This window comes from Ranitomeya variabilis, chromosome 3 (genome assembly GCF_051348905.1).
Source record: "Ranitomeya variabilis isolate aRanVar5 chromosome 3, aRanVar5.hap1, whole genome shotgun sequence".
Classification (NCBI taxonomy): domain Eukaryota; kingdom Metazoa; phylum Chordata; class Amphibia; order Anura; family Dendrobatidae; genus Ranitomeya; species Ranitomeya variabilis.
In genome coordinates, this window is record NC_135234.1 from 181,179,241 (window position 1) to 181,206,259 (window position 27,019).

Below are 27,019 nucleotides of genomic sequence, written 5' to 3' on the forward strand. Positions count from 1 at the left end.
AGAACCTCTGGCACTGTTGTCCAGAGACCCTCTGTAATTCCACCCGCAGCACCACGCTCCCAGTCATCCTCACACTCCCAGCCCAGTCTACAGCCATCAGTAGCACAGGCATGGGAGAAAAGGCGGCCATTCTTGGCAAACCACCCCCGAGCACAGGCTCTGAATGCTGGCATTGCAAAACTACTGTCTCTTGAAATGCTGTCATTCAGGCTGGTGGAGACTGACAGATTCCGTAACTTTATGGCATTGGCAGTCCCACAATACAATGTGCCCAGCTGCTTTTATTTCAGCAGGCAAGCTGTCCCTGCCCTGCACAAGCATGTGGAGGGACACATAAAACATGCGCTACTGAATGCCGTCAGTAGCAAGGTCCACCTCACCACCGATGCGTGGACCAGTCACCATGGACAGGGGCGATACCTTACCCTCACTGCCCATTGGGTTAATGTTGTTGAGCCGGGTGCAGATCGTGCGAGTGGTGCAGGACGTGTTCTGCCAACTCCAAGGATTGCAGGAATCCAGTCTGTACACATTGACTCCTCCTCATACACAAGTTCCTCAGAATCATCGGTGCAGGAGCCATCACAGTCCATCTCCACATGGACCCGTGAACATTTACCTGTTACGACCGACATGAGCACAGCTGTGGCCAAACGTCAACAGGCCGTCTTGAAATTAATTTCTTTGGGGAATCGAAGCCACACAGCGCAGGAGCTCTGGAATGCCATCAAGCAGGAGAGCGACGTGTGGTTTGTGCCAGCGAATCTCCAGCCTGGCAGGGTAGTGTGTGACAATGGCCGAAATCTGGTGGCAGCTCTGGCCCTAGGCAACCTCACTCACATCCCATGTCTGGCACATGTGCTCAACTTGGTCATGCAGAGTTTTTTGAGGGACTATCCGGATCTTGATGCACTGCTGCACAAGGATCGCCTAGAGTGTGCTCACTTGCGGCGTTCCAGCATGGCAAGATCGCACATTGCAGCTCTGCAGCGCCGATTCCGCCTTCCGGAACATTGCATCATGTGACCTACCCACCAGGTGGAATTCCACGTTACATATGTTGGAGCGGTTGTGTGAGCAGCAGCCAGCAGTAATGGAGTACCAGCTGCATCAGGCGCAAAGAAATCGCACTCCGCGCCGTTCAGACTTCACAACCACTGAGTGGAAGGACGTCTGCCAGGTTTTGCATTCCTTTGATGATTCCACACGGATGGCGAGTGCAGATAATGCACTAGTCAGCATGACTGTCCCTCTTATCTGCCTGCTTCAACAAATACTACAAGCGCTAAGGGATGATGCTGTGGAAGAGGTGGAGGATGAGGAGTCACCAATTCCATCAGCTTCTGGACAGTAAGTGCTATGTGGTTCCTCACAAAGGCGTAGGCAGGGGACACTTTGTGAGGAGGATGAGGAGGAGTCAATGGAGGAGGAAGACATCGGTCCAGAGGAGGGAGTTACACAATTCTCCAGTAGTCAGTGTGTAGAGCGAGGGTGGGGTGATGCAGAGCAGGCAGAGATGACGCCTCAAGCAGGGGACAGTGTTTCTTAGCCAGTTGGCAGTCTGCAGCACGTGGCTGATTACATGCTGCAGTGCCTGAGAAACGACCACCGCATCGCCCACATTCTCAACACGGCTGATTTTTGGGTGTACACCCTCCTAGATCCTCACTACCGGGACAACTTACAAAGCCTCATAACACCGTTGAACCGGGAGCGTAAAATGCAGGAGTACCAAGACACATTGGTGAATTCCATCATCTTCTCCAGTCCAACTGAGAGCAGTGCTGCTAGTGCTTTACAAAGCAGCTCAGTGAGTCGAGGCAGTGGAGGAAGCTTTGCACAAAGAGGGAGCAGAAGCAGTGCCTCAGCACAAGGCAAGACCAGTATGGCCCAACTGTGGCACAGTTTTGTGTGCCCGCCACACATGTCTACACCATCACAGACGGCTCCAGTCAGCAGGAGGCAACGTTTCCGTCAGATGGTGACAGACTACATGTCTTGCCCTCTTACTGTACTCCCAGACGGCTCTTCCCCCTTCAAATTTTGGGTCTCTAAGCTGGATACATGGCCAAAGCTAAGCCAGTATGTATTGAAGGTGCTGGCTTGCCCTGCTGCTAGTGTATTATCGGAATGCGTCTTTAGTGCCGCAGGTGGTGTACTAACAGATCATCGCATGCGACTATTCTCCAATAGTGTTGACCGGCTTACTTTTCTGAAAATGAACAAGGCCTGGATCTTGCAGGAATTTGCCACTCCTCTTCCAGATTAAATAATTGGTTGGCTACAGTATCCAGGTCTCCTGTTGCGTTCATGTTTCTACCACCTGAACTGTAATCCCTGGGCTCCAACACCGCCAGTTGATGCTCAGAAGTGCCGTCTGCACAGTCAACACTTGCTGCCGTGTTATTGGGGTTCAGTAACGTCAGCTGATCCCCAGCTGTGTATCCGGCAATGTGTCCTGCGACCGCCACGCTGACACAACAACTGAAATGTAAGGGAACCTGTCCCCCCCAGACGTTTGTTACTGAAAGAGCCACCTTGTGCAGCTATAATGCTGCACAAGGAAAAGGTAGCTCTTTTAGTTTTGCTCCTTGCACACGCTGAACTTAACACTTATAAAATGTGTCCCCTGATACCGTAAAACCGTCCCGGACTTTCCTTCGTAATGGGATGCAGCACAGCCGTCATCCCTACCGTGTGCCGCCTCTTTAGCGTTGTTTGAATCTGTCCCGTAGCCTGCGCTGTTTTGTTCAACCTTGGCCTTGCACTGTTTGCGCTGCCCATCTTCTGACATCATTTGGTGTCAGGCGGACTGGGCCTGTGCGGCCGCGCTGCCCGAGATCCCGCCTCGCAGTCTCTTCTGATTTAATCACACTGCGGGCCTGGGATCCATGGGCATGCGCAGTGCATATCTTCACTTCAGGTTCTCACTCATCTCCCTCCGCCTTCTTCAGACTGTGTGCCATCAGCTGATCCCTACTAGCATGCCACAGCCGTGACACCGCACAGTCTGAAGAAGCCGAAAGGAGATGAGTGAGAGGCGAAGATATGCACTGTGCCTGCCCATGGATCCCAGGCCCGCAGTGTGATTACATTAGATGACACTGCGAGGTGGGATCTCTGGCAACGCGGACGCACAGGCGCAGCCAGCCTGACACCAAATGATGTCAGAAGACGGGCAGCGCTAACTGCGCATGGCCAAGGTTGAACATAACAGCGCAGGCTCCAGGACAGATTCAAACAATGCTGAGGAGGCAGCGCACGGCGCCAAGGGGGTAGGAATAACGGCTGTGCTGCATCCCATTACGAAGGAAAGTCCCACCTCCGGGACGGTTTCACTGTATCAGGGGACACATTTTATAAGTGTTTAGTTCTGCGTTTGCAAGGAGCATAATTAAAAGAGACACATTTTCCTTTTGCAGCATTAGTGCTGCACAAGTTGGCTCTTTCAGCTACAAACACCTGGGGGGGTTAAAGGTTACCTTTCAACTTGCTCCAATTAGGCCTCAGCCTACACTCTGCTCCTCCTGTTGCCCCTGGGCTCTAACACCGCCAGTTGGTGCTCGGAAGTGTTGGCTGCACAGAGAAAAACACTCGCCACTGTGTCAGTGGGGTTCAGTAACGCCAGCTGTTCCCCTGCTGTGTAGCCAGCAACATGTCCTGCAAACGCCACGCAGACACAACAGACAATAAGCTGCCTCCAGTGCAGGCTTCAGCCTACACTCTGCTCCTCTGCTCCTCCTTGACTCCCTGGGCTCTAACACCGCCAGTTGGTGCTCGGAAGTGCTGGCTGCACAGAGAAAAACACTCGCCACTGTGTCAGTGGGGTTCAGTAACGCCAGCTGTTCCCCTGCTGTGTAGCCAGCAACATGTCCTGCAAACGCCACGCAGACACAACAGACAATAAGCTGCCTCCAGTGCAGGCTTCAGCCTACACTCTGCTCCTCTGCTCCTCCTTGACTCCCTGGGCTCTAACACCGCCAGTTGGTGCTCGGAAGTGCTGGCTGCACAGAGAAAAACACTTGCCACTGTGTCAGTGGGGTTCAGTAACGTCAGCTGTTCCCCTGCTGTGTAGCCGGCAACGTGTCCTGCAAATGCCACGCAGACACAACAGACAATAAGCTGCCTCCAGTGCAGGCTTCGGCCTACATTCTGCTCCCCCTGCTGACCTTTGGCTCCAACACCGCTAGTTGGGGCTCTAGGAAGACAATCTTGAATAGGTACCCCTGGTTCCAGTACCGTCAGCTGGTCCCGGGCAGAGCCTTTGGCTTAGGTGCCTCCTTCTGGGTGTCCGAGTTCCACCAACGTCAGGTGGTCCTTGGTAGTGCTTTCTGGCATGGGTACCTCCTGCTTAGTAACCGGGTTCCAGTAACGTCAGCTGGTCCTCGGTAGTTCCATTGGCTCTTGTACCTTCGACTACCCATCCGGGGTCCAGTACCGTCAGCTGGTTCTCGGCAGTGTCTTTTGCTCTTGTACCTTCTGCTCCCCATCCTGGTTCCAGTACCGTCAGCTGGTTCTGGGCAGAGCCTTTGGCTTAGGTGCCTCCTTCTGGGTATCCGGGTTCCACCAACGTCCGGTGGTCCTTGATAGTGCTTTCAGGCACGGGTACCTCCTGCTTAGTAACCGGGTTCCAGTAACGTCAGCTGGTCCTCGGTAGTTCCATTGGCTCTTGGACCTTCGGCTACCTATCCGGGTTCCAGTACCGTCAGCTGGTTCTCGGCAGTGTCTTTTGCTCTTGTACCTTCTGCTCCCCATCCTGGTTCCAGTACCGTCAGCTGGTTTCATGCAGAGCCTTTGGCTTAGGTGCCTCCTTCTGGGTATGCGAGTTCCACCAACGTCAGGTGGTCCTTGGTAGTGCTTTCTGGCACAGGTACCTCCTGCTTAGTAACCGGGTTCCAGTAACGTCAGCTGGTCCTCGGTAGTTCCATTGGCTCTTGGACCTTCTGGTAGCCATCCGAGTTCCAGTTCCATCAGCTGGTTATCGGCATTTTCTCAGCCTTCTTGTACCTTCTGCTACATTTCCAAGTTCAAGACCCTAAAGATGATGACCCGGAAGACCGAGAAGCAGAAGAACAAGAGGCTGCAGAACAAAGAGCAGAAGAACATTAAGCATAAGACTAAACATCAGAGCAAAAGATATTATCTAAATTATAAGCAGAAGAAGACAAAGCAGTGTATGGGGGTGAGTCCATTCCTCCTCGTGGTGCCCCTGGAAAAAGCCTGCTGCTGCAGGTCTAACTGAACGCGGACAAATTCTGTTGTAACTCTTTTGTGACAGGCAGAACGTAAGGTGTAATCTTCAAACTTTTATAGATAACAACTACAGGAATGCCTGTCACAAATAAGAATATGATGAAGAAGTAGAATATGAAGAAGAATAATAGTTTTATAAAAAGAATATGAAGAATGTAACAAAAAAAATAATAGGTAGAAGATGAAGAAGAAGATGAATAAGGTGAAGAAGAAGTTGATGTCAAAGATGCTGCTGCTGAGGATGATGAAGAAGAAAGTGTGGGAGAAGTAAAAAAGAAGGTGAAGGGCATGGAAGTAGGGAAACATCAATATCTGACAAAATAAAAAAAATCTTAACATAGTCAATATCTTTGTAACTCCGAACGTATTAAATAAAATATATACAATTCCTGCTATTCTATTTGATTGGGCTAAACCTATATGCCTTTAATGTCTCCGCCACCTCCACCAATACATCCTACATTATTCTTAGTTGTTTTCCTTCATGTAGAATGAACCTACAAGGAAAGAAAGGGTTTATTTTAATTCCGATATTTTGGTCCCATTGACTTGGATTGGTATCGGGTATCGGTATCGGCGATATCCGATATTTTTTTAATATCTGCCGATCCAATCCGATACCGATACTTTCCGATATCGGAAGGTATCGCTCAACACTATTGAACACCCTTTTTACATATACAGGTCCTTCTCAAAAAATTAGCATATAGTGTTAAATTTCATTATTTACCATAATGTAATGATTACAATTAAACTTTCATATATTATAGATTCATTATCCACCAACTGAAATTTGTCAGGTCTTTTATTGTTTTAATACTGATGATTTTGGCATACAACTCCTGATAACCCAAAAAACCTGTCTCAATAAATTAGCATATCAAGAAAAGGTTCTCTAAATGACCTATTACCCTAGTCTTCTGAATCAACTAATTAACTCTAAACACATGCAAAAGATACCTGAGGCTTTTAAAAACTCCCTGCCTGGTTCATTACTCAAAACCCCCATCATGGGTAAGACTAGCGACCTGACAGATGTCAAGAAGGCCATCATTGACACCCTCAAGCAAGAGGGTAAGACCCAGAAAGAAATTTCTCAACAAATAGGCTGTTCCCAGAGTGCTGTATCAAGGCACCTCAATGGTAAGTCTGTTGGAAGGAAACAATGTGGCAGAAAACGCTGTACAACGAGAAGAGGTGACCGGACCCTGAGGAAGATTGTGGAGAAGGACCGATTCCAGACCTTGGGGAACCTGAGGAAGCAGTGGACTGAGTCTGGTGTGGAAACATCCAGAGCCACCGTGCACAGGCGTGTGCAGGAAATGGGCTACAGGTGCCGCATTCCCCAGGTAAAGCCACTTTTGAACCATAAACAGCGGCAGAAGCGCCTGACCTGGGCTACAGAGAAGCAGCACTGGACTGCTGCTAAGTGGTCCCAAGTACTTTTTTCTGATGAAAGCAAATTTTGCATGTCATTCGGAAATCAAGGTGCCAGAGTCTGGAGGAAGACTGGGGAGAAGGAAATGCCAAAATGCCTGAAGTCCAGTGTCAAGTACCCACAGTCAGTGATGGTGTGGGGTGCCATGTCAGCTGCTGGTGTTGGTCCACTGTGTTTCATCAAGGGCAGGGTCAATGCAGCTAGCTATCAGGAGATTTTGGAGCACTTCATGCTTCCATCGGCTGAAATGCTTTATGGAGATGAAGATTTCATTTTCCAGCACGACCTGGCACCTGCTCACAGTGCCAAAACCACTGGTAAATGGTTTACTGACCATGGTATTACTGTGCTCAATTGGCCTGCCAACTCTCCTGACCTGAACCCCATAGAGAATCTGTGGGATATTGTGAAGAGAAAGTTGAGAGACGCAAGACCCAACACTCTGGATGAGCTTAAGGCCGCTATTGAAGCATCCTGGGCCTCCATAACATCTCAGCAGTGTCACAGGCTGATTGCCTCCATGCCACGCCGCATTGAAGCAGTCATTTCTGCCAAAGGATTCCCGACCAAGTATTGAGTGCATAACTGAACATTATTATTTGATGGTTTTTTTGTTTGGTATTAAAAAACACTTTTATTTGATTGGTCGGGTGAAATATGCTAATTTATTGAGACAGGTTTTTTGGGTTATCAGGAGTTGTATGCCAAAATCATCAGTATTAAAACAATAAAAGACCTGACAAATTTCAGTTGGTGGATAATGAATCTATAATATATGAAAGTTTAATTGTAATCATTACATTATGGTAAATAATGAAATTTAACACTATATGCTAATTTTTTGAGAAGGACCTGTATAAAGACCTTTGCACTTTTTTGTTTTCATATTATTATTTTTTTTTTCCGAAATGCAAAATTTAGGAACTTTCAATGTCTTAACATTGTACAAACTGAGTAACTTCTTCATACACCTGACTGTCCTGCTACTTATAAATATACAACCAAGAGCTTCAATACTCGGCACTTCTGCCGGCACTCAGGACCGGAGCATGCGGCTGCATGTATTTCTATGCAGCTGAACGCTCCGGTCCCGAGGGCCGGTGGCAGTGCTGGGTATTGATGCGAGTTTCTCGCATTGCACTCGCAATGTGTGACCCCGGCCTTAGAGGTAGAAACTGAGGGGCAAGGAGAAAGGGCAGATCACACTAGCTGTGTATCAGATATGGAGCAAAATGCACACAAAACAGTTAGCAGGAAGAGAGGGTATGCATAGATGGCATTCAGAGACATTACTGAGTAGCTGATAGTAAAATAATATTTTCCTGGGAATCAGTGTCTGTCAGCACAAGGGAGAAAATATCCATCATGGGCTGTAAAAGAGAAATCAGTCCAATAATAAAACTATTCGAATTTCTGATACATGAGACTTAGTGAACACAGCAGAGTCATAGACGCAGAGAATTTGCATCCAGAATGTATTGTTAGTAGGAAACAAATGATAACCAATAACATAGTGTATGAAAAAAATATTTTTTCGATGTACAAACTGGACATAGTCTGAAAACTTTGTGTGTTCTGACAGAATTGCTGTTTGCCATCTATAATAAAGGTAATATTGTAAATCTCAGCGCTAGCCCCTTGAGGAGGCCCACGTGAAATGCGCCTTGGGGCTGCGAGACTTATGCCGCACAGGAAAATACATGGGTAAGAGTGATTACCTGGGTGTATTAAGCATGTAAATGAGGCTTTGGATTTAACATTTTATAAAAGCGATATTTGCAATGACTACTATGTCCATTAGCATTCATCTGTTTCAGCATGTGTATGATTCCTTAAAAGAGATATATAAATCCATCCCATATACATACCATGTAACATTCAGTTGATAATGCTCCCAGGATAACTATTCTCCCTCCATATCTCCCAACTGTCTCAGATCCAGCGACACAGTCCCGATTTTGAGAGTCTGCCCCACTGTTACAGCCGGGAACTTACTTTTCCCGCACTGCAATGTGAGCCACATACCTCCACCTGCAGAGCCGTACACCACATATATGGCTGCTCTGTTGACACAGGTCCTGTGATGAGATCACATGAGGGGAAGAGTCAAGGGTCACATGATCAGGGGCCTCTGTGTATGCAGGACTCTGCTGTGCTGTCATGGTGCTGGATGAGGGTAAGGCAGGGGGCTTCCTGCACGCAAACATCAGAACATCATGATGCAATCGCGATGTCCTTTTGGTCTCCATGGAGATTCCCTACACCAAGATGGCCTTGGGGTTCTTCCAGGTCCTGCAGGGAGGTGGCTTGCCAGCTGTGCAGAGTGTCAGATCAGCAATCTGACATTATATAGCAATGTCCCATACTGGAACAATGTAAAAAAGGAAAAAAAAAATATTAGAATGTGTAAAAAATTCCTAAATAATGAAAAAATATATATTTTTCCAATAAATACATTTATCTATATAAATAAAAAAAATGAAAGTACACATATTCGGTATCACCATGTCTGTAATGACCCACTCTATAAAACTATCCCACTAGTTAACCCCTTCAGTGAACACCATTAAAAAAAGAGGCAAAAAACAATGCTTTATCATCATACCACCGAGTAAAAAGTGCAATAAAATGTGATCAAAAAGACGGATATAAATAAAAATGATACCACTGAAAAGGTCATATTGTCACACAAAAAAACAAGCTGCCATACAGCTCCATCAGCAGAAAAAATAAAAAGTTATAGCTCTCAGAATAAAGCAATGCAAAAATAATTATTTTTTCTATAAAATAGTTTTTATTGTGTAAAAGGGCCAAAACATAAAAAAATAACTGTAGTATCACTTTAATCGTACTAACCCAAAGATTAAAGCTGCCTTATCAATTTTACCACATGCGGAACGGTATAAAAAAACAAAGAACAAAAAGCAATTCCTGAATTGCTGATTTTTGTTCATTCTGTCTCCCAAAAATCAGAATACAAAAGCGATCAAAAAATGTCATGTACCCGAAAATGGTACCAAGAAAAATGTCAGCTCGTCCCACAAAAAACAAGCCATAACATAGCACTGTCTGCCAAAATCTTAAAAAATGATAGCTCTCAAAATATGGTGATGCAAAAACTAGTTTTCACAATAAAAACGTATTCTAGTGTGAAAGCAGCCAAACATAAATACCCAATATAAATCTGGTATCGCTGTAATCCCACCATCCTGAAGAATAAAGTTGCCTAATCACTTATACCACACAAGGAATGGCGTAAATGATAAATGAAACTAACTCTGCCTCCCAAACATTAGCAGTAAGCCTTGGCACACATTTATCCTGCGCTCTGTGATGAGTGTTTACACCAGGGTTTCTGTGTAAATCTCTGAAATATGTGATTCAGACAGAACCCCCAGCGGAAGATTCCCTATAATGAGGCAGATGGAGGCACTGGGGGTACCATAGGACCTGTGATCCGATGTGTCAGTCTCTTTAGGATTGCATTAAAGTGCCGTCGGCCAAAGTTTTGTGCACTTCAGAAAAGGATACCGCTGAACAGAGGCCAGACGAAGTCCAGAGTAACTCTGCCGCCTCATTATTGTGAATGGATCCCTCGGGGGCTTGATGTGTCATGTCACTCAGAGATTTAGATGGAAACCCCAAAGTAAGTGCTCAGCGTAGAGCGTCGGATAAATGTGATCCCAAACGTTATGTAAAATGTTTCCAATAAAATCTTCAACTAAATACACAAAAAAAGCAAGCCCTCACTCAGGTCCGGCATCTGTTATTGGAAATATAGGGGGCTTCCACCTTACTGGTACCACAGAGCTCTGAAAAAGCTAAAAGGCTTTGCGCTCCCCAAAAGAAATTCAGCAAATTCTGTGCTTCCAAATCCAAATGCCCCCCTCTCTTATTAGCCCCAGTGTGCCTAAACAACATTTAGCGCCCACGTTTGGCATTTCTTTAGTGATGAGAGCCCACCTAATTTACTGGTGCGTGTCTCCAGAAGCATGTGCTGGGCATAATGTACTGGTGACTGCCATGGCATTTTGCAATTTTCACTCAGCATCATCCATTACTGCCTTTTTCTGGAGAACACCCACGGAGTCAAAATCATCACTACATCTGTAGATAAATTCCCAATGTGTTATAATTTCCAAAATGGGCCACTTGAGGGGAGTTTCCACTGTTTAGGCACATCAGGGGCTCTCCTAACGAATCCGCTAATTATTCCAGTAATTTAACAATCAAAAAGTCAAAGGGCCTCTTTCCCTTCCAAGCTTTGACGTGTGCCGAAACAGCAGTATTCCCCCACATATGGGGTATTGGTGTACTCAGGAGAAATTGCACAACAAACTGTATGGAGCAAATTCACCTGTTACCCTTATGAAAATGCAAAATATGGAGCTGAAAAGACTTATCTGGGAAAAATGTGTTTTTTTTATTTTTACGGCTTAACGTTATAAACTTATGTGAAGCACCTGTGGGTTCAAGGTGCTCAATACACATCCAGATAAGCTCCATAAGGGGTCCAGTTTCTAAAATGGTGTCACTTGTGGGGGATTTCCACTGCTTAGGCACATCAGGGGCTCTCTAAATGCAACATGGCAACCGCTAATTATTCCAGCATATTGTACATTGAAAAAGTCAAATTGCGCTTCTTCCCTTCTGAGCCCTGCCATGCGCCCACACAGTAGATTTCCCCCACATATGGGGTATCAGCATGCTCTGGAGAAATTGGACAACAAACTGTTTTGCCCATTTTCTCATGTTACCCTTGTGAAAGTAAAAAAAAATTAGGTCTAAAGGAAAATTTTTGTGAAAGAAAAGTAAATGTTTATTTTTTATTTCCACATTTCAAAAATTCCTGTGAAGCATGTGAAGGGTTAATAATCTTCTTGAATGTGGTGTTGAGTACCTTGAGGGGTGCAGTGTTTAGAATCATGTAATTTTGGGGTATTTTCAGTCATATAGGCAACTCAAAATCACTTCAAATGTGAGGTGGTCCCTAAAAAAATGGTTTTGCAAATTTTGTTGTAAAAATGATAAATTGCCGGTCAACTATTAACCCTTATAACTTCCTAAAAAAAAGTTATGTTTCCAAAATTGTGCTGATGTAAAGTAGACATGTGGGAAATGTTATTTATTATCTACTTTGTGCGATATGACTCTCTGATTTAAGGACATAAAAATTAAAATTTTTCCAAATTTTTGCCAATTATTTCCATTTCTTTAACAAATAAACCCAGATTATATCAAATAAATTTTACCACTATCATAAAGTACAATATGTCACGAGAAAACAGTCTCAGAATCACCAGGATCCGTTGAAGCGTTCTATAGTTATGACCTCATAAATTGACAGTGGTCAGAATTGTAAAATTTGGCCTGGTCAGGAAGGTGAAAACAGGCTTTGGGGTAAAGGCGTCAAATCTCTGTACTAGTAGAGTTTACCTTAATCCCAGACATATTTTTAATGGGATAATATTGTTATATATTAATTGTATTAAACCCTTCCCGTACAGCAAATTTCCATTATTTTAATTTTTGTTTTATCTTCACCTGTCAAGAGCCATAACTTTTTTTTTATTTATTCCAAATAGCCATTTGAGGGTTTTCTTTTTGCAGGATGAATTGTACTTTTGAATTACACCATTTATTTTATCATGTGATACACTGGGAAAAAAATTTGAAGTGCATCAAAATTGCAAAAAAAATGCAATTCCACAATTGTTTTTTGCATTTTTTATCCTCCAGGTCAGTGCGATTATACAGATACCCAAAATGTATAGTTTTTTTATTATTATTAAGTGACTAACCCCTCCGGCAGTGAGCCTACCTCAAAGCCACGACATGTCAGCAGTTTTCAACAGCTGACATGTGCCCGCAATGGGCCCCATCGAAATCGCGATCCGTCCGTGCCCATTAACTAGTTAAATGCTGCTGTCAATCTCTGCCAGCTGCGCGGCTGGAAGTACATGCACCGCTGATGTACATGCACCGCTGACCCTTGATCGGAGGTCATCGGTACATTGCCATCACAACCAGAGGTCTCCTATGGTTGTTGATGGCAGATTGCTATAAGCGCCACCCAGTGGTTGGCGCTCATAGCAAGCCAGTGACTGCTGCATAGAGGTGATCTATGCCAAAATGTAAAAAAAAATGTGTTATAAAAAAAATAAAAAAAATATAAAAGTTCAAATTACCCCCTTTCTTCCCAAGTCAAAATAACACACAAAAAAATCAAACATACACATATTTGTTATTGCCGTGTTCAGAATCGCCCGATCTATCAATAAAAAAAGGATTAACCTGATCGCTTATCAGCGTAGCGAGAAAAAAAATCAAAGTGCCAAAACTACATCTTTTTGGTCGCTGCGACATTGCATTATAATGCAATAACGGGTGACCAAAGAACGTATCTGCACAAAAGTGGTATAATTAAAAACAGCAGCAAGGCACACAAAAAATAAGCCCTAAATTGACCGCAGATCACAAAAAATGGAGATACTACCGGTATCGGAAAATTGCGCAATTTTTTTAAATAAATTTAGCAAATTTTGGAATTTTTTTATCACTCAGATAAAAAATAAACTAGACATGTTTGGTGTTTATGAACTTGTAATGACCTGGAGAATCATAATGGCAGGTCAGTTTAGCATTTAGTGAACCTAGCAAAAAAAACAAACAAAAAACTAGTTTAGGATTGCACTTTTTTCGCAATTTCATTGCACTTGGAATTTTTTTTCCGTTTTCTGTTACATGACATGGTAAAAACAATGGTGTCGTTCAAAATTACAACTTGTCCCACAAAAAATAAGCCCTCACATGGCCATATTGATGGAAAAATAAAAAAGTTATGGCTCTGGAAAGAAGGGGAGCGGAAAAAGGGAAAAAGCTCCAGGGGTTAAGGGGTTAAAAAAGCTGATGTTTTTTATTGATACTAATCTGGGGTAGACACAATGCTTTCAGCGCATCTTATTGTATTTTATTGCGGTGTTGCCACAGCCAAAAAAACATAATTCTGGAGCTTTTCTCAAGCTATTTATCAATCAGATTAATCTATTTTAGGCTATGTGCACACGTATCGGATTTTCTGCGGATCCGCAGCGTTTTTTACAGCGCAGAAACGATGCAGATCCACAAGTGATTTACAGTACAATGGTAAATCAATGAAAAAAAATAAATGCTGTGCTAATGCTGCGGAATGTGCGGAAATGCTGCGGATTAACAGAAGTAGCATGTCACTTCTTTTGTGCGGATCTGCAGCGTTTTTGTACCCATTCCATTATAGAAATCCGCAGGGGTAAAAAAAGCAAGAAATCCACACAAAATCCACAGTAAATCCACAGCAAATCCGCACAAAAGCCGCATAAGTCTACGTTCACATTAGCGTTCGGCGCCGCAGCGTCGGGTGCCGCAGCGTCGCCGCATGCGTCATGCGTCCCTATATTTAACATGGGGGCGCATGGACATGCATTGTGCTGCGTTTTGCGACGCATGCGTTTTTTTGGCCGCAAGCGTTGGGCGCAGTAAACGCAGCAAGTTGCATTTTTTTTGCGTTCAACTTTCGGCAAAAAAGGATGCATGCGTCGCAAAACGCAGCGTTTTAGCGTGCGTTTTGTTGCGTTTTTGTTTGCGTTGTGCGTTGCATCGCCGACGCAGCGGCGCACAACGCAAATGTGAACGTAGCCTAAAAAATGCATCAAATCCGCACCTGCGTTTTCTGCCAAGAGATGCAGAATCTGCACAATAAATTCCAGAGGAAAATCTGCAACGTGTGCACATAGCCTTATAGTATGATAGGTTGGATTTTTATAGACTTAGCAATACCAAAAATGTGAATTTTTTTTTTTTTTATATATATTTACTTTTAATGGGGGATAAGTGGAGAGATTTACATTTTTTTCATATTTTAAAAACATTTTTTCACTTTCTACTGTATTTGTTAGTCCGCTTCCGATCACTTGTGGTATACACAACAATTTTGCAGTAAGGGTAAGTTCACACAGGGCATTTTTGCTGCGTTTTTTTATGCTAATTTTCAGCTGCTTTTTACAGTACTAGCAAAGCCTATGAGATTTAAGAAGTCTCATGCACACACATTGTTTTTTGTGTCATCAGGATTTTGTGGTTTGCTGAGTTTTTTGGACAAAAAGCATGTCACTTCTTTCAGCGTTTTTTCAGCGTTTTTCACCCATTGACTTGAATGAAAGGTGAAAAAACGCTGCAGAAAAGTCAAGGACAGCGGAAGTGACCTCACAGTCCGCTCTGCTACATCTAGATGGCAGGCTGCATGATGCTTCCATACAGCCTGTCATCCAGCAGAGTAAACCCAAACCCCATTCACTTGAATGGGGGTCCAGACAATACAGTGTTTGGCACTCTGTCATATGCATGACAGCGCGGCAACCACCGCTTCTGATTTCCCACCGGTCAGAGAGCCACGGTTCCCACGTTGTCCGAAACAGTGAGAGCGCTCAGCTTTGATCGGTGTCAGCTGATGGGACTACTGATCTCATCATCTGACACCTGCTAACGCTATTTACAGTGACAGCAGGAGCGGCGGAAGGGAGTTTTCATCTGCCGCTCCTGTGCTATAAATAAATGATTGAAAACTAAAACCATCGTGGGTTCCCCCCTATTTTTGATAACCAGCCAGACAAAACTCACAGCTGGGGGCTGCAACCCTCAGCTGTCAGCTTCAGCAAGGCTAGTTATCAAGAATAAAGGGGTCCTCATGCTTTTTTAAATTACTTAAATAAATAATTTTAAAAAATGGCATGGGGTCCCCTCCATTTTTGACAACCAGCCTTGCTAAAGCTCCCAGCTGGGGCTGGTATTCTCAGGCTGGTAAGAGGCCATTGATATAGGCCCCCCCAGCCTAAAAATAGCAGCCCCCAGCTGCCCAGAAAAGGCGCAGCTATTAGATGCGCAAATTCTGGTGCTTTGCCTGGCTCTTCCCACTTGCCCTGTAGCTGTGGCAAGCGGGGTAATATGTGTGGGGTTAATGTAAACAGTGGCATTAAGCCCACGGCTTAGTAATGGAGAGGCATCTATAAGACACCTATCCATTACTAATCCTATAGTTGTTACATGTAAATATAGACACATCTAGAAGCCCTTTAATAAAGTAAAACACCACACAGTTTTACCATTTTATTACTCAGGTAATCCAAGCGAAGCCATCGATCTCAAGGCAGCTGGGACCACAGTCACCAAGAAAACCATTGGTAACACATTACGTTGTAATGGTTTAAAAACCTGCAGTGCCTGCAGATCCCCCTGCTCAAGAAGGCACATGTGCAGGCCTGTCTAAAGTTTACCAATGAACACCTGGATGATTCTGTGAGTGATTGGGAGAAGGTGCTGTGGTCAGATGAGACACAAATTGAGGACTTTGGTATTAACTTAACTCGCCGTGTATGGAGGAAGAGAAATGCGGCTTATGACCCAAAGATCACCATCCCCACTGTCAAGCATGGAGGTGGAAACACAATGTTTGGGGGGTGTTTCTCTGCTAAAGGCACAGGACTTGAATTGGAGAATGGATGGAGCTATGTAACGTAAAATCCTGAATGACAACCTCCTTCCCTCTGCCAGGACATTAAAAATGAAAGACAATGATCCAAAATATATAGCAAAGTCAACAAAAAAGTGTCTCAAAAAGAAGCACATTAAGGTCATGGAGTTGCCTTGCCAGTCTCCAGACCTTAATCCTATAGAAACCTTATGGAGGGAGTTGGAGCTTCCAGCTGCCACGTGCCAGCCTCAAAATCTTAATGATTTAGAGGTGATCTGCAAAGAAGAGTGGACCAAAATTCCTCCTGACATGTGCACAAACCTCATTATCAACTACAAAAAGCATCTCACTTCTATGCATTCCACCAAGTAATAAGTCTTGTTTGCCAGTGGGATCAAATACTTATTTCTCACTGCAAAATCCAAATAAATTTATGTAATTTATACAATGTGATTTTCTGGATTTTATTTTCGATACTCTATTTCTCAATGTTAAAAATTAACCTACCCTTAAAATTATAGACAGTTCATGTATTTGTCAGTGGGCAAATGTTTCAGACAAAACAAAATTCTTTCTCAAGCCAAGAAGTCAAGCTTGAGAAAGGATTTGTTTTATCCAAAACATTGCTATGCCACAGGGCATGAAAGTCCTCTTTTTTAACATCTTTTTGTGCTGTTTCCCTTTTTGTTTACTGTCTGAAAGGCCATTGGAATGCTGGTCAGGGAAGCGTGCACGCTTTAAGGTGTTCCTCTTTTTCTACATAGATAGATAGATAGATAGATAGATAGATAGATAGATAGATAGATAGATAGATAGATAGATAGATAGATAGATAGATATACATATACACTGCTCAAAAAATAAAGGGAACACTTAAACAACAGAATATAACTCCAAGTAAATCAAACTTCTGTGAAATCAAACTGTCCACTTAGGAAGCAACATTGTTTGACAATCAATTTCACATGTTGTTGTGCAAATGGAATAGACAACAGATGGAAATTATTGGCAATTATCAAAACACACTTAATAAAGGAGTAGTTCTTCAGGTGGGGACCACAGACCAAATCTCAGTACCAATGCTTTCTGGATGATGATTTGGTCACTTTTGAATGTTGGTTGTGCTTTCACACTCGTGGTAGCATGAGACGGACTCTACAACCCACACAAGTGGCTCAGGTAGTGCAGCTCCTCCAGGATGGCACATCAATGCGAGCTGTGGCAAGAAGGTTTGCTGTGTCTGTCAGCGTACTATCCAAAGGCTGGAGGCGCTACCAGGAGACACGCAAGTACACCAGGAGATGTGGAGGGGGCCATAGGAGGGCACCAATCCAGCAGCAGGACCACTACCTCAGCCTTTGCCAGAGCCCTGCAAAATGACCTCCAGCAGGCCACAAATGTGCATGTGTCTGCAGAAACGGTTAGAAACCGACTCCATGAGGATGGTCTGAGTGCCTGACGTCCACAGATGGGGGTTGTGCTCACAGCCCAACACCATGCAGGACGCTTGGTATTTGCCACAGAACACCAGGATTGGCAAATTTGCCACTGGTGCCCTGTGCGCTTCACAGATGAAAGCAGGTTTGCACTGAGCACATGTGACAGACGTGTCTGGAGATGCCTTGGAGAGCGATCTGCTGCCTGCAACATCCTTCAGCATGACTGGTTTGGCAGTGGGTCAGTAATGGTGTGGAGGGGCATTTCTTTGGAGGGACGCACAGCCCTCCATGTGCTCGCCAGAGGTAGCCTGACTGCCATTAGGTACCAAGATGAGATCCTCAGACTCCTTGTGAGTCCATATGCTGGTGTGGTTGGCCCTGGGTTCCTCCTAATGCAGAACAATGCCAGACCTTATGTGGCTAGAGTGTGTCAGCAGTTCCTGCAAGATGAAGGCATTGAAGCTATGGACTGGCCCGCCCATTCCCCAGTCCTGAATCCGATTGAACACATCTGGGACATCATGTCTCACACCATCCACCAACATCACGTTGCACCACAGGCTGTCCAGGAGTTGGCGGCTGCTTTAGGCCAGGTCTGAGAGGAGATCCCTCAGGAGACCATCCGCCACCTCATCAGGAGCATGCCCAGGCATTTTAGGGAGGTCATACCGGCACATGGAGGCCACACACTACTGAGCATCATTTCCTTGTCTTGAGGCCTTTCCACTGAAGTTCGATCAGCCTGTAACTTCATGTCCCACTTTGATCTTGAGCATCATTCCAACTCCAGACCTCCATGGGATATTAGTTGTGAATTACGTTGACAATTTTTATGTTTTATTGTTCTCAACACATTCCACTATGTAATGAATAAAGACTTACAACTGGAATATTTCATTCAGTGATATATAGGATGTGGGATTTTAGTGTTCCCCTTATTTTTTTGAGCAGTGTATATAGATATATACATATACATATATATATATATATATATATATATATACACTCACCGGCCACTTTATTAGGTACACCATGCTAGTAACGGGTTGGACCCCCTTTTGCCTTCAGAACTGCCTCAATTCTTCGTGGCATAGATTCAACAAGGTGCTGGAAGCATTCCTCAGAGATTTTGGTCCATATTGACATGATGGCATCACACAGTTGCCGCAGATTTGTCGGCTGCACATCCCAAAGATGCTCCATACAAGGCAGGATGGATCCATGCTTTCATGTTGTTTACGCCAAATTCTGACCCTACCATCCGAATGTCGCAGCAGAAATCGAGACTCATCAGACCAAGCAATGTTTTTCCAATCTTCTACTGTCCAATTTCGATGAGCTTGTACAAATTGTGGCCTCAGTTTCCTGTTCTTAGCTGGAAGGAGTGGTACCCGGTGTGGTCTTCTGCTGCTGTAGCCCATCTGCCTCAAAGTTCGATGCACTGTGCGTTCAGAGATGCTCTTAGGCCTACCTTGGTTGTAACGGGTGGCGATTTGAGTCACTGTTGCCTTTCTATCAGCTCGAACCAGTCTGCCCATTCTCCTCTGACCTCTGGCATCAACAAGGCATTTCCGCCCACAGAACTGCCGCTCACTGGATTTTTTTTCTTTTTCGGACCATTCTCTGTAAACCCTAGAGATGGTTGTGCGTGAAAATCCCAGTAGATCAGCAGTTTCTGAAATACTCAGACCAGCCCTTCTGGCACCAACAACCATGCCACGTTCAAAGGCACTCAAATCACCTTTCTTCCCCATACTGATGCTCGGTTTGAACTGCAGGAGATTGTCTTGACCATGTCTACATGCCTAAATGCACTGAGTTGCCGCCATGTGATTGGCTGATTAGAAATTAAGTGTTAACAAGAAGTTGGACAGGTGTACCTAATAAAGTGGCCGGTGAGTGTATATATATATATATATATATATATATATATATATATATATATATATATAGTTTAGCATTTTTTTTTTAACCCCTTCACCCCCAAAGGTGGTTTGCACGTTAATGACCGGGCCAATTTTTACAATTCTGACCACTGTCCCTTTATGAGGTTATAACTCTGGAAAGCTTCAACGGATCCTGGTGATTCTGACATTGTTTTCTCGAGACATATTGTACTTCATGATAGTGGTAAAATTTATTTGATATTACCTGCGTTTATTTGTGAAAAAAATGGAAAATTTTGAAAATTTCGCAATTTTCCAACTTTGAATTTTTATGCAATTAAATCACAGTGTTATGTCACACAAAATACTTAATAAGTAACATTTCCCACATGTCTACTTTACATCAGCACCATTTTGGAACCAAAATTTTTTTTTGTTAGGGAGTTATAAGGGTTAAAAGTTGACCAGCAATTTCTCATTTTTACAACACCATTTTTTTTTAGGGACCACATCTCATTTGAAGTCATTTTGAGGGGTCTATATGATAGAAAATACCCAAGTGTGACACCATTCTAAAAACTGCACCCCTCAAGGTGCTGAAAACCACATTCAAAAAGTTTATTAACCCTTCAGGTGTTTCACAGGAATTTTTGGAATGTTTAAATAAAAATGAACATTTAACTTTTTTTTCACACAAAATTTATTTCAGCTCCAATTTGTTTTATTTTACCAAGGGTAACAGGAGAAAATGGACCCCAAAAGATGTTGTACAATTTGTCCTGAGTACGCCGATACCCCATATGTGGGGGTAAACTACTGTTTGGGCGCATGACAGAGCTCGGAAGCGAAGGAGCGCCATTTGACTTTTCAATGCAAAATTGACTGGAATTGAGATGGGACGCCATGTTGCGTTTGGAGAGCCACTGATGTGCCTTAACATTGAAACCCCCCACAAGTGACACGATTTTGGAAAGTAGACCCCCTAAGGAACTTATCTAGAGGTGTTTTGAGAGCTTTGAACCCCCAAGTGTTTCACTACAGTTTATAACGCAGAGCTGTGAAAATAAAAATTCTTTTTTTTTTCCACAAAAATTATTTATTAGCCCCCAGTTTTGTATTTTCCCAAGAGTAACATGAGAAATTGGACCCCAAAATTTGTTGTCCAATTTGTACTGAGTACGCTGATACCCCGTAGGTGGGGGGGAACCACTGTTTGGGTGCATGGCAGAGCTCAGAAGGGAAGGAGCGCCATTTTGAATGCAGACTTAGATGGATTGGTCTGCAGGCGTCACGTTGCATTTGTAGAGCCCCTGATGTACCCAAACAGTAGAAACCCCCCACAAGTGACCCCATATTGGAAACTAGACCTCCCAAGGAACTTATCTAGATATGTTGTGATAACTTTGAACCCCCAAGTGTTTCACTACAGTTTACAACGCAGAGCCGTGAAAATAAAAAATCTCTTTTTTCCCCACAAAAATGATTTTTAGCCCCCCAAATTTTTATTTTCCCAAGGATAACAAGAGAACTTGGACACCAAAAGTTGTTGTCCAATTTGTCCCGAGTACGCTGATACCCCAAATGTTGGGGTAAACCCCTGTTTGGGGGCATGGGAGAGCTCGGAAGGGAAGGAGCACTGTTTTACTTTTTCAACGCAGAATTGGCTGGAATTGAGATCGGACGCCATGTCGTGTTTGGAGAGCCCTTGATGTGCCTGAACAGTGGAAACTCCCCAATTCTACCTGAAACCCTAATCCAAACACACCCCTAACCCTAATCCAAACGGTAACCCTAACCACACCCCTAACCCTGACACACCCCTAATTCTAATCCCAACCCTAATCCCAACCGTAAATGTAATCCAAACCCTAACCCTAACTTTAGCCCCAACCCTAAATGTAGCCTTAACCCTAGCCCCAACCCTAGCCCCAACCCTAACCCTAACCCTAGCCCTAACCCTAACCATAGCCCTAACCCTAGCCCTAACCCTAACCCTAGCCCTAACCCTAACCCTAGCCCTAGCCCTAACCCTAGCCCTATCCCTAGCCCTAGCCCTAACCCTAGCCCTAACCCTAGCCCTAACCCTAACCCTAATGGGAAAATGGAAATAAATATATGTTTTAAATTTTTTTAATTTTTCCCTAACTAAGCGGGTGATGAAGGGGGGTTTGATTTACTTTTATAGCGGGTTTTTTAGCGGATTTTTATGATTGGCAGCCGTCACACACTGAAAGATGCTTTTTATTGCAAAAAATATTTATTGCGTTACCACATTTCGAGAGCTATAATTTTTCCATATTTGAGTCCACAGAGTCATGTGAGGTCTTGTTTTTTGCGGGACGAGTTGACGTTTTTATTGGTAACATGTTCGGGCACGGGAGATTTTTTGATCGCTTTTTATTCCGATTTTTGTGAGGCAGAATGATTAAAAACCAGCTATTCATTAATTTCTTTTGGGGGAGGCGTTTATACCATTCCGCGTTTGGTAAAATTGATAAGGCAGTTTTATTCTTCGGGTCAGTACGATTACAGCGATACCTCATTTATATTTTTTTATGTTTTGGCGCTTTTATACAATAAAAGCTATTTTATAGAAAAAATAATTATTTTTGGCATCACTTTATTCTGAGGACTATAACTTTTTTATTTTTTCGCTGATGATGGTGTATGGTGGCTCGTTTTTTGCGGGACAAGATGACGTTTTCAGCGGTACCATGGATATTTATATCTGTCTTTTTGATCGCGTGTTATTCCACTTTTTGTTTGGCGGTATGAGAATAAAGCGTTGTTTTTTGCCTCGTTTTTTTTTTTTTTTTTACGGTGTTCACTGAAGGGGTTAACTAGTGATATAGTTTTATAGGTGGGGTCATTACGGACGCAGCAATACTAAATATGTGTACTTTTATTGTTTGATTTTTTTATTTAGATAAAGAAATGTATTTATGGGAATAATTTTTTTTTTTAATTTATTTATTTAGGAATTTTTTGTTAATTTTTTTTTTACACATGTGGACATTTTTTTTAAACTTTTTTACTTTGTTCCGGGGGGGACATCACAGATCGGTGATCTGACAGCTTGCATAGCACTCTGTCAGATCACCGATCTGACTTAGAGCAAAGCAGGCTTACCAGCGCCTGCACTGAGCAGGCACTCGGTAAGCCACCTCCCTCCCTGCAGGACCCGGATGCCGCGGCCATCTTGGATCCGGGACCTGCAGCAAGGAAGGAGTTAGGAGACCCTCAGAGCAACGCGATCACATCGCGTTGCTGCGGGGGTCTCAGGGAAGCACGCAGGGAGCCCCCTCCCTGCGCGATGCTTCTCTGTACCGCCGGCACACCGCGATCATGTTTGATGTGTGCCGGGGGTTAATGTGCCGGGGGCAGTCCGTGACCGCTCCTGGCACTTAGTGCCGGATGTCAGCTGTGATAGGCAGCTGACACCCGGCCGCGATCGGCTGCGCTCCCCCCGTGAGCGCGGCCGATCGTGCTGGACGTACTATTCCATCCTTGGGAAGTAGGGCCCACCCCACATGGACGGAATAGCACGTCCAATGGCAGAAAGGGGTTAAAGAGTGTGGTTACTTTTGCCTGGCTGTTGTGATGTAATTTTCCTGGTTTTGAATTGAAAGTGCATGAAGTTGTCATCATGAAAGGCCTTAATTTTAAGCAAAATGCTTCAGAATATAAGTATGGTCATTTAATTAAAGAAAATTGACTGCCAAAAGTTTTGCATATACTACTTATTGATCATAACATAGAGAGTAATTCATTGTTTACAATGTCATAACTTAGTATTTTGTAGCATAACCTCTTGCTTTAATTACTGCACCACACCAATGGGGCATTGAAGCCACTAGGGTATTCAAGACATTCTGAGGGATCTTGCTCTATTCCATTTTCAAATCTGCGCAAACAATTCATCTTTATTGCTATGGGAACGGGCCCCAACTCGTCGCCCTAACTCATCCCAAAGGTGTTCTATTGGGTTTAAGGTGAACATTTTCCTTTGCTAACCAATTTTTTACTAAATTTTTTGTGCCCTTAGGATGATTATCTGGATATATTATCCAGTATATTCTTGCCCATGGTAGCATTCATATTTCTGTCAATACTATGCAGAGGGCCAATGGCAGATGTAGAAAAGAAGCCCTAAACCATGACATTACCACCACCATTTTCCCATTTTCCCTGTAGGTGTTTAGTGCTTTGCATATTACGTTTTCCAATTGGGCGGTATCTATAGTGCATGCCATCACTACCAAATAAATTGAACTTGGATTCATCTGACCACAACACCTTATATCAATCTGTCTTTTTCCATTGGCTATGTTCTTTGGCAAACTTAAGTAGGACCTTCCGGTTCTTCGCAAAGATGAAAGGCTTCTTGACTGGAACTTGTGCATTCAACCCTACTACTCTTAGCCGACGCACCACAGCTTGGCCACTCACTTTGACCCAACATTCTTCGTTCATTTTGTGCTAAATATTTACAACAGTTTTATGGACTTTAGATACTAACTTTTTCTTAATACTGTTATCAACTTAAGAGGAAGTTTTCCATGGTTGTCCACTTCTAAGTTTGTTAGCTGTTCCGTAATCTTGTTTTTTTTTTTTTTTATTATACGTGACACTTGACTCTGAGTGCAGTTGAACTCCATAGCTACCTTTTTATGGCTATTGCTTGAATTCACTGTCAGAATAATAAGCTTCCTGACATCTGGTGATAAATTTGTCTTTGTCTCTGTTATGTTTTAACCAAAAAACACACAAACAAAAAAATAAAGAAATATTTTAGGCAAAGTTCGACTACCCATAACAAAATACACAAAACATTTGGCCTAGTGAATGTTTAAAACCAACACATAAAAGGATAAAACAATGTCAAACACAATTTTCATCCTTATAGCTGACAGCCATTTGCTTCCGGCTTACTAAAATCACCAGGAAAATGGCATCACAACAACCAGACAGAAGTAATCACACACTTTAAAAACTTACCCCCAGCAGAATTTTTGCTTTCTCTACATTTTTTCAAAGAATATGAATGATAACACCAAAACTTTTTCTCCACTCATGGTTAGATGGTTAGTGCTTGGATGAAGTCATTTATTGTCAAACTACTGTGTTTTCTCTTTTTAAATCATAATGACAGCCTAAAACATCCAAATAACCCTGATAAAATGTTTACATACCCCATTTCTTAATACGGTGTATTGCCCCCTCTAACATGAATGAGAACTTGAAGTATTTTGTGGTAGTTGTGGATGAGGTTCTTTATTTTCTCAGATGGTAAATCTGCCCACTCTTATTGGCAAAAAGCCTCCAGTTTCTGTAAATTACTGGGCTGTCTAGCATGATCTGTATGCTTGAGATCTCCCCAGAGTGGCTCAATGATTTTGAGGTCAGGAGACTGAGATAGCCGCTTCAGAACCTTCACTTTGTTCTGCTGTAGCCAATGACAGGTTGACTTGGCCTTGTGTTTTGGATCATTGTCATATCATGTCGCTGATAACGCTCTTCAACTTTGACCAAGTTCCCTGTGCCTTTGTAGCTCACACATCCTCAAAACATCAGCGATCCATCTCAATGCTTTACAGTAAAAATGGTGTTCCTTTCATCACAGGCCTTGTTGACCTCTCTCCAAATGTAATGTTTATGATTATGGCCAAAAAGTTAAATTTTTGTCCCAGCACTCCAAATTACCTTGTTCCAGAAGTTTTGAGGCTTGCCTCTGTGCTGTTTTTCGTATTGTAGGTGAGATACTTTGTATGCATTCAAATAAATATGTATGAGTGGGAACCACCTCAAAATAAATCGGGATCACCAATTGCATATCAATAGTAAACATAGCAACAAGCAAGGAAAGTATATGCACACAAAACATCGATCACCAAAAAAATAAACAATTCTTTATTAGAGAGCACATACAATTTGAAAACACTTAAAATAGTCCACAACATGAACTGGAAAACGTCAACATCCATAATAAAGAGTATAATCCTCGAGGACCCATTAGCCTAATAAATGACAGAGTATCAAGCAATATTCCTGGGATAAAGGGCATCAATGTGTAACTGTTATCAGATAGAAAAATATGCCCTATTTACCATATATAGATGCTGTCAACACAATAGCTGCACCATGCCACAGTGAGAGCAAAGCAATCCATACAATATCATCACCAAAATGTGCATAATCACCAGTGGCATGATGAAATGAAAAACCATGAGAACATGATAAAAGAAACACAAGGATACAGAAACATGATACTCAGCCCTGACCAGGACCTACTGTTGCCCTTGTGTACAAACAGTCCAGGTAAACAGGTCCATGAAACAAGTGTCTTCCTCAAGGTACGTATCAAACTTTATGGCCTTTTCGAAGTAATGGCTTTCTTCTGGTGACTCAACCATGCAGTCCATTTTTCTTCAAGTGCCTCCTTATTGTGCATCTTGAAACAGCCTCACCGCTAGTTTTCAGAGAGTCCTGTATTTCAGCTGATGTTATTCGTGAGTTTTTCTTTGCATTCCGAACAATTTTCCTGGCAGTTGTGGATGACATTTTTGTTGGTCTACCTGACCGTGGTTTTGTTTTTAGAGAGACCCTGATTTTCCATTTGTTAATCACAGTTTGAACGCTGCTGACTGGCATTATCAATTCCTTGGATATCTTTATGTAACCCTTTCATGTTTTATACAGTTCAATTACCTTTTTCAGTAGATCTATTGACAATTCTTTTGCTTTCCCCATGACTCACAATCATGTCAGTGGCTTAATGAAAGATGCAAGAGTCTGTCTGGGTCCCAGAAACTCACTCAGCTTTTATGCACCTGGGACGCTTATTAGGCACTATGACGGGTAAACATATTTAATGATTTCTGACATTGCTGTCTCTATCACCATAGTGTTAATACTGTTTAGTAGGGTTGAGCGACCTTAACTTTTATAGGATCGGGTCGGGTTTCACGAAACACGACTTTCTGAAAAGTCGGGTGGAGTGAAATCGGCCGATCCTATAAAAAAGTTGGGGTCGGCCGAAACCCGAAACCCAATGCACTGCAATGGGATACTATGGTTCCCAGGGTCTGAAGGAGAGGAAACTCTCCTTCAGGCCCTGGGATCCATATTTAAGTGTAAAATAAAGAATTAAAATAAAAAATATTGATATACTCACCTGTCCGGCGGCCCCTGCAACTTACCGAGGGAACCGGCGGCCTGCTTTGGTTAAAATGAGCGCGTCCAGGGCCTTCCGTGACGTCACGGCTTTGTGATTGGTCGCGACGGCCCATGTGACTGCCACGCGACCAATCACAAGCCGCGGACGTCATTCTCAGGTCCTAAATTCCTAGAATTCTAAATTCTAGGAATTTAGGACCTGAGAATGACGTCCGCAGCTTGTGATTGGTCGCGTGGCGGTCACATGGGCCGTCGCGACCAATCACAAAGCCGTGATGTCATCTTGAGGTCCTTCACGCGCTGATTCTTAGGAAGGAAGGCT

General features: G+C 43.3%; 1 protein-coding gene across 1 annotated transcript in view; it reads right to left on the reverse strand.

Moving 5' to 3' along the window:
• LOC143817641 (uncharacterized) overlaps positions 1-26,271 on the reverse strand; it is a 38,115-nt gene extending 11,844 nt beyond the window's left edge. Inside the window, exon 1 of the mRNA XM_077299134.1 lies at positions 26,230-26,271. Within this exon, the coding sequence (XP_077155249.1) occupies positions 26,230-26,271 (42 nt within the window). The remainder of the gene's footprint in view (positions 1-26,229) is intronic.
• Between the last annotated feature and the right edge of the window lie 748 nt (positions 26,272-27,019).